This window comes from Manacus vitellinus, unplaced genomic scaffold (assembly GCF_001715985.3).
Source record: "Manacus vitellinus isolate BGI_N305 unplaced genomic scaffold, ASM171598v3 scaffold_7_pilon, whole genome shotgun sequence".
NCBI classification, from domain to species: domain Eukaryota; kingdom Metazoa; phylum Chordata; class Aves; order Passeriformes; family Pipridae; genus Manacus; species Manacus vitellinus.
In genome coordinates this window covers 393,648-406,624 of record NW_021940813.1, presented here as the reverse complement: position 1 = coordinate 406,624, position 12,977 = coordinate 393,648, and the positions used below count along the sequence as shown (strand labels likewise).

Below are 12,977 nucleotides of genomic sequence, written 5' to 3'. Positions count from 1 at the left end.
AGCTCTTACCTTTCGTGCTCTCATTTCTCTGTGTTTCTGAGACACTTTGGTTTTTCTCTTGCTGTCACCTCCATCGATTTTCTCCTTTGCTTCTCACTTCTTCAAAATCCTAAATGACACTGACCTTCTCTTCTCCCCTCTGGATGTCTAATTCACACACAGAGCCCGCATGTTCCTCGTGCTCTTTGATAGGGCAGAAAACCCTTCGTGAAGGGAAACGTGGCACGAGAAACTAGACAAGTTAACAGAAGGCATAACACCATTTACCCCCATCAACACACAGTTCTTACCCCTGTCTTTCTCCTCGCCCCCAGGATGAGGGGGGGGAAGGGCACAGGAATGGTGAAATGCAGATTTTGAGGAAAAAAAAGCTCTGGGAACGCTTTCAAATGTTAACTTTGTGAAATAGTGTCATTTACTGAGGCAGAAGAGCTCACAGCTTGAGTCACCTTCTCGGGGGGGATCTGCAAAACCGACTGAAGAAAGGGATGGGACGAGATGTGCAGTGGCAACTTGTTTAATGGCACCTCTTTTTCCCCCCTCCAGTTTTACGGGAACCCTATACAGTCCGTGTGGAGGACCAGAAAGCCATGAGAGGCAATGTAGCAGTGTTCAAGTGCATTATCCCCTCCTCTGTGGAGGCATACATCACTGTTGTCTCATGGGAGAAAGACACAGTCTCGCTTGTCTCAGGTAGGCTCTTATGGTTTTCCTTCCCAGCTACCACTGGCAGGGATGTTTCTGGATGATTCCCCCCTCCCCAAATGCCTGATGTTTCCTTGGATTCAGTTATAGCTGGATGGGATGTCATCCTTGCACTTCAGCATTGCTGCATCCCTGTGACTGGGCGTGTGACGTGAAGGCTTTAGACAGCCCTGCTTGGGGGAAAAAATAACGTGGTTTTTGTTTTATACCAGACACAAACCCAGCCTTCTGGTGCTGTGGCAGTGGGGTTGTGGTTTAACTTTGATAAAGAGCTCCCACGTGCCGGAGAAATTTGAGTGTCACAAAACATGTGCTGGGTTGTAATTGTTTTTTTTCACTCGAAATGCTACTCGTGGATTAGGAGAAACCCAGAGTCTAAATTTGTTTGGTTATGTTTAAATGAGGTATGTAATTGATATTTATACTTTCACAGCATTTTAATCTCAGATATCTTCACAGATAACACTGGAGGCTTAAGCACAGTGCCATAATCTGAACATATTGAAGTGAAACAATCTATACTAAAGCAGTTATGTGCATTAATCTATTTACTGGCAAAGTGAGGAAATGTGAGGCATTTTTCAGGAAGTACAGGGAATTCAGGCAAAGAATATCTAATGTTTTAAAGCACAAACAGTCTAAGAAATTCATGGGAGAAGGAAAACGTAGGAAGACTATTTTCAGTATAGTACATACCTAAATTCTATGTATTACACACATGCTGCTGTTGTTACCTGTACAAATGATTTATGTGTGAAGAAATTGGAAATGTGTCGATCCAGAGTGATGCAGAATGGAAAAAAAAACAGTTGGAATTAAATGTTGCTGCAGAATATATTTAAGAATATATTTGTGTTTATGATCCTTCAGTGTGTGGAAATGTTTTTGTAACATCCTCAGGATATTAATGATCTTTTCTTTCTGACAAACACGGCATTGCTGGAATATCTATGTCTCTATATGACTCATATTATAGATTTCATTTCTCTCTGTGTTTTATTGATTCCTGACATCACCTTGTTCTACTTTTTCAAAAAATGTATTTCAAAGAGCTTTCTAAGGATTTGGTAGATATTTTAAGTACCGTGTAACTGATGAGCAGTTGTTCTCTATTATTGGTTCACTGTTTAGGCTTGGTGAATTCTCTTCCTTATTATGCTCTTGGATTTTAATAGGAAATATTATTTTTGTCATTGAGCAACTGAAATGGAGTGTGTTCTCTCAAAGAGGTCTGTAATACCTGAGTTGTAGGACTCACCAACACTTCAGCCAACACAAGTCAGATTTGTATTTAAATACACAAATAAGCTTTCCATTATTCTCTGAATAATGATACAGAAATATGCTTAGGATTATCAAAACTATGATTATTTAATGCAACAGTGGATGGATGTGCTTATTTTCCTTCATCTTAAAATAGACTGCTACATGATGCACATATATCTGTATGTGTGAGTGTTGCCTGGAGAAAAAAAAGTGTATGTCTGTGTGGTTAACTACCTTAATTTTTATTTTTTTTAAGTTTGTTCATTATGAATTATAAGAAAAAATGCATATTTCCTCAATCAACATAGATGGTATCCTCTCAATCTGATTTTTTTTTGAGCTGAACATTAATACCTTGTACCTTTGTGATATCCCTGGGTGGCTCAGTCCTGCCCTTCCCCCTGGAATCAGGAGTAGGGCACACAGGTCTCTGTAATCCCCTCTTTAGGGAAGAAAATATGGCAGTTCTGCAGACCACCATGGCTTCTACTTATAGACAATTTTATTTTGAGTGGATTACATTGGTTTTAACCCTAAACTTTTGGGGGATAAAAGTGTGTAATAACATTTAACTATATTGACCTAAATCTAATAATTTACTTTCCTTAATGCAACTTCTGACTGTGGTTGACCAGGCTACCATCATAAAATATCTATTACAAACTTTAACAAGTTTCTAATTATCTCACAATCCCTTAATTCTGCAGTTGGCAGAACCCTAAATGGAAATAAAACATAATTCATTACAACCGAAGCTACTAAAAATCTGAGTTTATCACATTGGGTCATGTCACGGAAGAGATTTAGTTTCAGAGATGAAATCACAGGTTAGATGACAGGTCAGTGCTACCTGTCATGCAAGGGCAGGAGGGAGGCAGGAAAACATTGCTCTGCTTTAACCACAGGGATGGCAAGATTTGTTTGTTCGCCATTTAATGCTCTGTAACAGCAGCTTAATAGTGAGAGCATTGAAAAACCCCAACCCACACGTGTTTCATAAAACAACTGGCTTGAGTTTTGCCCATAATCAATTTTGCAATAATCTGGCCATGAACCCAAATGAGAGGTATTGATCAAGCCTGTCTTAGAATGCCAGTGCTGATGAATAGGATGCAAGACATAACATGGCTATTGAGCTGTTTCCCTAATGATCAATATTCCAAGGAAATGCATATTCTTGCTTATGCAGCCCCTACTTGCATGTTTGGTGGTTGTTTTTTTTTTTTCTATGTGCTAGACCAGATTTATTGGTGTGATTTTAATTTCACCGTTAAATATTGGAAATATCAAGTCCTGATTTGTTTTCTTCTTGTTTCTTAATGTAACTGATTTATTGATTATTCATTAGCATCAGCAAAAATGAGAGTCACCTTGAGGGAAAAAAACCTCTGCTGTGAAAGAGCGAGAATATAAAAAGATACACACTTGGAGAATGATGGTTTCCATGGCTTGAGGTGGACAAAACTTTTTTGGGAAAACGAGGTAGTATTTATGGAATGATAAGAAAAAACAAAGAATAAAAAAAGTGGGGAAGAGGATCAAGATGAGAAGAACATTTTCTGAGTGGAGCTACCAGAAGGATGGAGAGAGACTGTTTACAAGAGCAGGTAGTGACAGAATAAGGGGAAATGGCTTCAAACTGACAGAGAGTGGGGTTAGATTAGATATTAGGAAGAAATTTTTCCCTGTGAGGGTGGTGAGGCCCTGGCACAGGTTGCCCAGAGAAGATGTGGATTCCCCATCCCTGGAAGTGTCCAAGGCCAGGCTGGATGGGGCTCTGAGCAACCTGGGCTAGTGGAAGGTGTCCCTGCCCATGGCAGGGGGTGGAACTGGATGATCTTTAAGGTCCCTTCCAACCCAAACCATTCTTTACATCCATGATTTTCATTGGGATGATATATCCATTTAAAATGGAAGACAAAACTAGCCCAGGAAGCTTAAACCTTACAGCAGGGAAAGGGAAACACCCTATGACAAGAAATAGGGAAGCTTTTCAGTGGGAAAGCTTTATAAGCAAGTGGACCAACAGAGAGGATTTTTTTTTTCTTTTCTGCATGACTTAAAACCCAATGCAATATTTCCAAAAACAATTTAGAGTAAATATTTCATATACCTGTCTACCTGTAGTGCAATTCTGACTACTAGGATAGAGAGATCTGTAGATGAACCAGAATCCTTTATTGGAGCTGTTACTGATCTAGATATCAACTCTCTTTTTATATGCATGTAAAATTTAAAAAAAAAACAAACACAACAAACAAACAACAAAAAACAAACCAACAAACAAGACAAGCAATGTTTTTACTTTTATAATGTAAAAATATCCCACCCTTTTAGAAAGTGTTTAGGAAGGTTATTCCTTGGTTAAAGCAGGATTATATTTTCTGAGCATATCTGCTTTTGTCTGTATGCTTAATTTTCAGAGAGCACAGTGATGTCCACAGTGATCAAAGTGTGGAAAAAATAGAACTGGGCAAAAACATCTTCTGTTTCCTGGCTGCAATTTTATGTCATGCCTCCAGGTTATTGTAAAGTAATTGGGAGTTGAAACATAAGACCCATTGCTGGAGCATTTCCAAGGAGTATCCCACTAGGTCAGACTCCATGTTCAATAAACGGGAAGGTGCCCACGTTTGGAGGCAGAAAAACCAATTTTTATGAAGTCTCCATGTGCAAGGACAGCTGCAGACTGAAAAGGTGTGCATGTGCTTGTCTGTCTCTCAGGGGAACAGCTACATAATTGGGGTTTTGCTCTTACACTTTGTCTTTTCCATGTGGCAGCAAATCTGAGGCCAAAAAGCTTTTTCAGGGTGTCCTCTGGGGCCAAGGTAGCAAAAACAGAAAAGATTTTTAAAGCAAGGCAAACCCAGTTATTTGGATGAATTCCTCTAGAGGAAAAGTGGAAAGCCCCGGCCTCCAACAGCAAACACCCAGAAATATTTTCATACTGGAAAGCTCCATTTTGAATAATAATTGTTAGATGAAATATTCAGCCACCTCCACTGTATAGAGCTGTGTTACAAACTCTCTGACAGAGAAGGACAGCAGCAGACCTTGGCAGTTGTCAGTCTGCTCCAGATGCATCAAGTGTGTTGTATTTGCCTCTTTGTGTCCTCTAGTCAAACTGTGCAGAAGGTGCCTGTGTTGCCTAAGGACCTGTGAGGTGTCAGCAAAATAGAAGGACTGATGGTAGCTCTGAGAAGTCTCAAGGGGCTCACAAAGTGCAGGTTTGCTGCTGTACCAACCTCTACAGCTGGAACTTCAGGATCTCTTCTGAAGATCCTACTTTATTCTAAAGAATTTGATACTGTCAGTGGACCTGAGACTGAATCTGAAGTTCATTTGAATTATAACAGGGAGAGTAATGATGTGCAGTGTTCTCTCAAATCAGTAACCAACTCTTATGTGTTTTCATTAGATGACACTAAACATAAAAGCTTAAATCCTCCTAGAACACTGTGATGGATAGCTGAGTAAATCTTGCTCAAAAGCTTCCTTTCCCTCTTACAGCTTTCCTTCACAAAGCATTCCCAAAGAAAGAGGCTTTTGGAATAAGGTTTGTGTTGACCTTGGAACTGCCGACAACAGCCAAGGTCCTGCAGGACCAAAGGGTGCAGCAAAGAATATTTTTGTAATAACAGCCATAAAATCAAGAGACAATAGTGGAGAAAAGTGCCACAGATTGTGCTTCTGCTCCCACTGAGCATGTGCAAGGCAGGTGGGAGTGCAGTGCTTGGTTCATTCCTTCTTCACACACAGAACAGTGAAGCTGGGCTAGAAAGGAAGGTAAAATAATTGCTGGTTCTGCTTTGCCTGGGTGAAAACAGAGGGCAGAGTCCATCCATGTCTTAATTAGTCCCAGAGAGAGCAAAGGATGGGTGTGGTTGAAGGGGAAGGAGGGCAGAAAGGGGTTGCTAAAACTGAAGGTCAGTGTCCAGGGATCAGCAGAGAGAAAAGAGCAGAACAGAGAAGAGTTGTAAACAAAGAGAAAGGCTGAGGAATTAACGTGGGTCTGTCACTATGTACTGTACTTCTGTTATGAATCCTTCCTATCCTGATGCTGATAACTGCAAGGGATTTGGAGTTTTTCTGTGTGTCTGAATAGCTCAGTGCCAAGAGCAGGATCGTGAATAGGTTCGTGCCCTGACCTCTCCGAATTCCCATTTTCCCATCTAATGACATACCATGCAAGAATCTGATTTATACATGGAGTGTGACTGCTTAAAAAAAAAACACAGAAAAGGAGAGAGACAGATAATATGGACTGTGCACAGCAGCATATTTAATGCTGCACTGAAGGAATGGCAGCTCTGAGGGAAGGTGGGTGAGCACGGGTGGAACAGAGTTCCCTGAAGGGCTGTGACTGACATGCTGGTGACAGCAGATGAGCCTTCCAGCCACGGTACTTCCCATCAGCCAGGAATTAGTCACACTGGACCATGGCTTGAGAGGTGTCACTGATGTACAGTGACCTACATTTGATGTAATGAATTGCATTATTTATTTACACACAGTTCCTCAAGTCTCGTCTTTAAAAGGCTCAGGGGCTCCTGGATCTCTTTGTGCACAAACTGCTGCAGTTGCCAGTCAAGCAGTCAGTGTTTGCCAGTAGTTATCACGTGGTGATATCTGAAATACAGCACTGCAGTTTGTGCTGGGGTTTGGAGATTACAGCAGAGGTTCAGCTCACACAGAGCAATCACTGTGTTTTCAGCCAAGAGGTTTGTACTTACAGGAAGGAAAAAAAAATATCTCTTTATGCAGAGTGGTCCTGTGTGCAGAGTCCTGTGATCAGAATGAGCTTGCTGTTGATGATCACAAGGATGAAGTCCAGCCCTTTGATTGAAATTGTGTCTAGTCATGAGCTATGATCTTTCTTGCTTCAGTTTGACATCAGTGCTTAACCAGAGTTGCCAAAAAACAGGCATTCAGCATACATTTCACCCTGTGCCTCTGTATGCTCTAGATGCAAGATTTCTCCTGCTTCCAGCTGGAGTCTGATGAAGAGGACAATTTTTTTTATGCTTAGGTATTTGAACATAAATAAAATTAAAAAAATTCTGGAAGTAAACTACCTTCTACCAGAAATTTGTCAGTGAGGTTTAATTCTGCTGCTCAAAGTTGTGACAGCACAGAATGTTTTGGTAAAAAGTACAGCAATCAAACCCTTCCATCTGCTGAACTTCCTTGACTCCCTGGAAAGCTGCTGTGAGCAGCATTCAGCCATGCTCAGGTCAGGCTGCAGGTTTGTTGTTACAGTAATGTGTTTTCCAGGCTTCTTGAAGACTTGTGAAGTGCACTTGCCCATCTCCAAAGACAATATATTGCTTCCTCACTTTCCCTTTCAGCAAGGTTATTTTCCTAAGGGACCCAGGAAGAAGTTATTTCCTACATTATTTAACAAAAGGCCGGTTTTCCCCATTTTTCCTGAGAGCTCTGCTCTTTTAAGAGGACAGTGTCTCTTATAGTACCAGAAAGTGGAAATGGTAAAAACTTAGCACTTCTTGCTTGTGCAAACATTTTTCACACTCTGTCTCATTGTAAACTAAAAATGTAACTGAGCAAGGAGATGCATTTAAAACTGCTCATTGAAGGAAGTTGTAGTGAGGTGGGGGTCGGTCTCTTCACCCAGGTAACAAGTGATAGGACAAGAGGAAATGGCCTCAAGTTGTGCCAGGGGAGGTTTAGATTGGATATTAGGAAAGATTTGGATATTAGGAAAGATTGGATATTAGGAAAGAACAGGCTTCCCAAGGAAGTGGTGAAATCACTGGCCCTGGAAATGCTAAAAACCCCTGTGGACGTGGCACTTTGGGACGTGGTTTGGTGGTGGACGTGGCAGTGCTGGGTTAATGGTTGGACTCGATGATCTTAGAGCTCTTTTCCAACCTAAATGATTCTATGACTCTGTGACCTTTCCTCTGGCTACTCTCTGCTTGCTTCCTACTCCCCTACATTGGAGTATTTTGATCAGGTGGATAATTTAAAAATTATGACTGTGGTATCCTTAACACTGGATGCAAGGATTTCAGCAGCTTTGTGGGAGGCGGGTGTTTGGAGTGACTCGAAGGGATGGAGGTGGAAAACATCTGATCCACATGTCAAAGAATCACGTTTTGATGTCACAGAGGAAAGTGAGCGATGTTACCCTGCTGTAGGAGTGGTTTCTGATCCTTTAATCAGCTCCTGGAATGGAGGTGTTAATATCAAGGAAACTCTTATTTTCCTGTGGAGGGAACTTGCAGATTTTCCTCGGTGTGACTGGGTGTTCTGGCTGTTCTGAGAGCATGGAACAGTGGTGGCTGTTTGTGAGAGATGAAGGAGAAAAGTATCTTTGGGTGGGGTGTCTCGGTGCTTAAAGTGCAGAAAGCCAAAATTTTCTCTGTCTCACTATATCCAGAACTTTAATTACTAACGGGATTCACAAATAGTAGTAGTGGCTTTGGCATTTCAGTAATGAAGCATGTCTAAGAGACAAGTGTATCATAATTTTTTCCCCCCTTCTGTTGCTGCTCAGTTTTGGACAGCCCTCCATTTCCATCACTGGAAGGGATTCTTTTCCTCCACTCACTTCAAAACCAACCGAAAAACCCAAAACCAAACCAAACAACCCCCTGGTGCTCTTTCTCTATTTTTTATCTCAACTCTTCAATTTATTTTTCTGTCTACTTAAATTAAAGCATGTGAAAAACTTGATTGGATTCAGGCCCTCTTTAGAATTGCTTTTGCCTTGTGAATTAAAGAGAGAGAGAGGGGGAGATTGCAACTCTGTATTCTCTGTTAAGGCTTCAATTTAATTATTTTTTTTTATATAAAATATGCCTTGCTCTCCCTTTCCCTCTCTGTATCCATCAGTGTGTGTATACAGATACATATACATATATATGGGCACTTATCACATCTCTCTCTGGGCCTGAGGGTGTGTTGGACCATGCATAACATTATCCAATCTGATGCCCAAACTGTTCTGTTTTACCGCCTTGTTATTGATGTTGCCAGTCATGAAGAGGTTTCTTTCAGCATGGTTGAATCCAGTGACACAGTTAGCCTTTCACTGGAAATATCTGTGTCACATTATTTTCTCCCCAGATGTACTTGAGATTTCTTTCATTTTCCTGGCTGAATCCCATTTTATCATCTGGCCAGCTTTTTCTAGCCCCCACGCTTCCTGTAATATTAATTCTCTCTGGGGTTTTGCAAAACCTTCAAATAAATATGGCCTGCATTTTAATTAGCTGGATGTTTACCAGATCTTTATTAAAGGTGAAATTAGAGCAGACTGACTGCTAACCTTCACAGGTGCTCACTCAACATTTTTCCATTTTGTCTTCCCTCTTTGTTTATGATTCTTCAGGCAGTTTTTGGTTCGTCTACTTTTTCTTAAATATTTGAAGCAGCATTTTTATTGCTTTGGTTTGATTGCAGGATTTTTTTTTTGGGGGGGTGATTTTGTAGACAGCAAGGTTCAGATTTGGCATCAAAATTCTAAGAGCAGGAACACATTTTGATGAATCAGTGTGCTGGTTTTAGGTCTGATTTTGTTATTTATTTTAATTTTTTTTTGCTTTGTGAAATAAACAGTGATTGCAGCATTGTCTTCTTCCTTATAAATCTGCTCTGCCAGTAGCTTGTGATCTTGTCACCTTCCTGAAGGCAGTGGATAAGCAGGTGACCACGTTAAGCCACTGTATGCTTGAGGTTTTCCATCAAAACTCTGTCTAACCTGAGTAAACAGCCAATGAGCTCTGACAGGTTTGATATGAGGGGACAAAATTGATGCATGAGATCCATTTTAATGAGTTTGTGCCTTGCTACTGGGAATTCTTTATACCATGCAGCTTCTGCCTGTGTACGTGGTTTAGCTGCACTCTGAGAGGACTAGAATGGCATAACTGCCACCAGCTGTGGTTTTTTTTAGGTTATTTTTAATAACCAAAGACTTTTTAACACCAAGGAGATACTTACAGGTGACATCTAGAAGAATGGTGACAGCAGAGATACTTACAGGTGACATCTAGAAGAAACAGAAATATTCTAGTCTTGTGTGTTGTAATAAGTCACCGATTTCAACTAAAACAACCTTGTGGAGCACGGTGCTATTCAGTTGATAAATCCACATTTTTTTAGGGCTGTAGATGGCCATACAGGTGCTCCTTTGGTTTGTCTTCCCTGTTGGGAGTCCAGTTTTAATTGAAAGGCTCGTTAGAAGAATGACTCATTAGAAAGAAGTGGAAATATATCTCTGGTAGAGATTGTTTCATTTGCTGTGACATCAATGTTGTACCTGATTTGCTAAACTGTAAAGGTGTATTTTAATTGCATGTATGTTTTCTCTTTGGAGGAAGGTTACAATGAAGACCAGGTGACCTTTTAGTTAGAATAAAGTGAATTTTTAAAACCTGTGATCTGGTGTGTGAGTTTGACCTGCGTAACTGCACAAGGGGCAGATGCTCTGTCCTGCTGCAAAAGGTGGTGGATGCAAAGGCTAAACATTTTATGTTGCTGTACCAAAATATCCAGAAAACTTAAAGCCAGTGATTCTTTCACAAAAGTGAGAGTACAGAAGAAAGACAGAACTATTGAGATGTCACCATCGCCATCAAAATTGCTTTATAATTGCAATTACAGGTATTTTTTGCAGCAGAAGTAGCCTATCAGTTTGTCTGTTCACGTTTGCTTGGTTTGAAATAAATTCTGTGTGTTCTTACCATGCACTTGAGCACGGTTGGTGTCGAATGAGCTAAAATGTTTACTGAGGGCCACGGAGCCCGACGTGATGCCAGAGCAGTGGGATCCACACAGCCCTGTCAACAAAAGCAGGTCAACAGGATTGAGCAAGAAAGAAAAAAAAAAAAGAAAATCAATAATCTTTGAATTAATCATACAGCTGCCAGAGAGAATTATGGGCTCATGAAATGAAGGCTGTAGGTACATATCCATGGCCACTTATTCTTTCCTACCCCGTCGTGTCCCTTTCTGTGCCTGCAAGTTTCCTTTCCCCTGCTGCTGTCTGAGCAGCCCTCTGTTTGTTTGGGCGCCTTCTTGGAACACTCAGAAGTCATTTTGAAGTAGGTAATTCAGTTTTGATCCCAGAAATTCCCCTTTTCTCTCTGTCTCTCTCTCTCCACGCTGCCAATCCCTCACCGACCGTTGTGCGCACTCAATATGAATTAATATGGGGATTTCACCTCGGCGTAAAACTTAAGATTGCACATCTTGTGCAGTGAATTGGACCGAAAGCAGCTGCTGCTTCGGTGAACAGAGGAGTGAGTTAAAAATTCATGCTGGCTCTGCTGACATCTCAGGTGAGAGGATGCTCTTGCTGAGCCCTCGTGCAGCAGCGTGGCGGGGGGATGAGCCCTGATGTGAGGGCTAAACTCCCCCCAGCCTGGGCCAGATCTTCCTCCCTGGGGCTGACACCCACCTCTGCCTCACAGATGTGGCCAGTGAACATCACTGCCAGGAGGAAATGTTTCCCAGCCTGCTCTGTGAGGCTGGACAGTGATCCGGTGCAGCCTTGGAGAACAACTTGCTAGGGAGGGGCAGAGGAGGGGCAGGCACTGATCTCATCCCTGTGGTGACCAGTGACAGGACCTGAGGGAATGGTCTGAAGTTGTGTCAGGGGAGGTTTGGGCTGGATCTCAGGAAAAGGTTCTTCCCCCAGAGGGTGGCTGGGCACTGAACAGGTTCCCCAGGGCAGTGGGCACAGCACCAAGGCTGCCAGAGCACAAGAAGTGTTTGGATGATGCTCTCAGACACATGGTGTGACTCTTGGGGATGGTCTCGTGCAGGGCTGAGGGTTGGACTCGATGATCCTTGTGGGTCCCTTCCAACTCAGCATATTCTGTGAACTGAAAGGGTACCTCAAGGTGGGGCAATTTGACATTTGAGAGGACTGTGAGGAATTGTGAGTTGAGAGGTACATCCCATGTGTGTTTTTGTGGTTTCAGCTCTATGTTTTGGTTTCACTCTCTCCTTCTGCTCAGAAGGATTTATTCTTCCTTGTGGTGGCCTGGAGGGATTATCCTGTACAGCTTCCCCATGCAAAACTTTACTGCTGCTCTGCTTCTGGGCTGGTAGCAAGAAAGGACAGTAAAATTAACACCTTGGCATCTTTATATCTTTATCTCCCCCAAAGATGGTGCAGAGGTCCCTCCTCTGTCCCAGCTTCACTCTCCAGCTGCAGAACTTGGTCGTGCACCAGGGCAGGGATGTCTCCTTGGCTCCCTGCCCGGGGATCAAGTCTGGCTCTCTTCCAGCTGGGGGACAGCCCTGTGCTGGATGCTCACTTTCGCTGCAAATTCAAATTCATTTTTCTCTTTTCATCCGTGGCTTTCTTTGCAAATGGAGAGTGATATTCACAAAATCCCCAGGAACAATTGCCCTGCTACTTGTGGAAGGTCAGGCCAGGCTCTGTTCAGGGATTATATATTCCAGCAGGGAAAACAGAGCTGACATACACCGCTCCTGTTTTTCAATTGCATGCCTAGGGACTTTTTTTCCCCTTTTTTTTCCTTCCTTTCTCCATTAAAACACAGAACCAAATTCCTGACACGCTCAGAAAAAACGTTGGGGTTCAGCTGTGGAGATTAATTTAATTTTTGAACCAGCAAAGAGACAAATAGATTCTAATTTTCTAGCAGCAGAGATTTAATTTTTTTTTTACTGCCCTCAGTTTATAAAACATCTTGCCCAACTGTACCGACTGAAATACCATTGTTTAGTAAACCCACATCTTATTCTTTAGAGAGATATAAACCATACAAAAATAACATCTTTTTCTTCTGATATTTCTCTTGCAGCTGATCCTCCAGGCAGTACCTGAGTGATAATCATGTAACAAATATTTGCCTCTGTTCTTTTAGACTTACATTTGTTTTGTGCCTCTAAGAGTTCTTTCTCAGTGCTGAGGACAGAGAATCCTTCCATGTGCTCCATTTTCCCTTCCAATTTAAAGCTGTTTTTTACAGAAAACTGATGAGAAATGCATTTGTTTAAAAACTAGG

General features: G+C 41.7%; 1 protein-coding gene across 1 annotated transcript in view; it reads left to right on the top strand.

The window, feature by feature from the left end:
* Positions 1-12,977, top strand: part of DSCAM (DS cell adhesion molecule) — a 440,753-nt gene that overhangs the window by 67,319 nt on the left and 360,457 nt on the right. Inside the window, exon 3 of the mRNA XM_029964757.1 lies at positions 547-693. Within this exon, the coding sequence (XP_029820617.1) occupies positions 547-693 (147 nt within the window). The remainder of the gene's footprint in view (positions 1-546; positions 694-12,977) is intronic.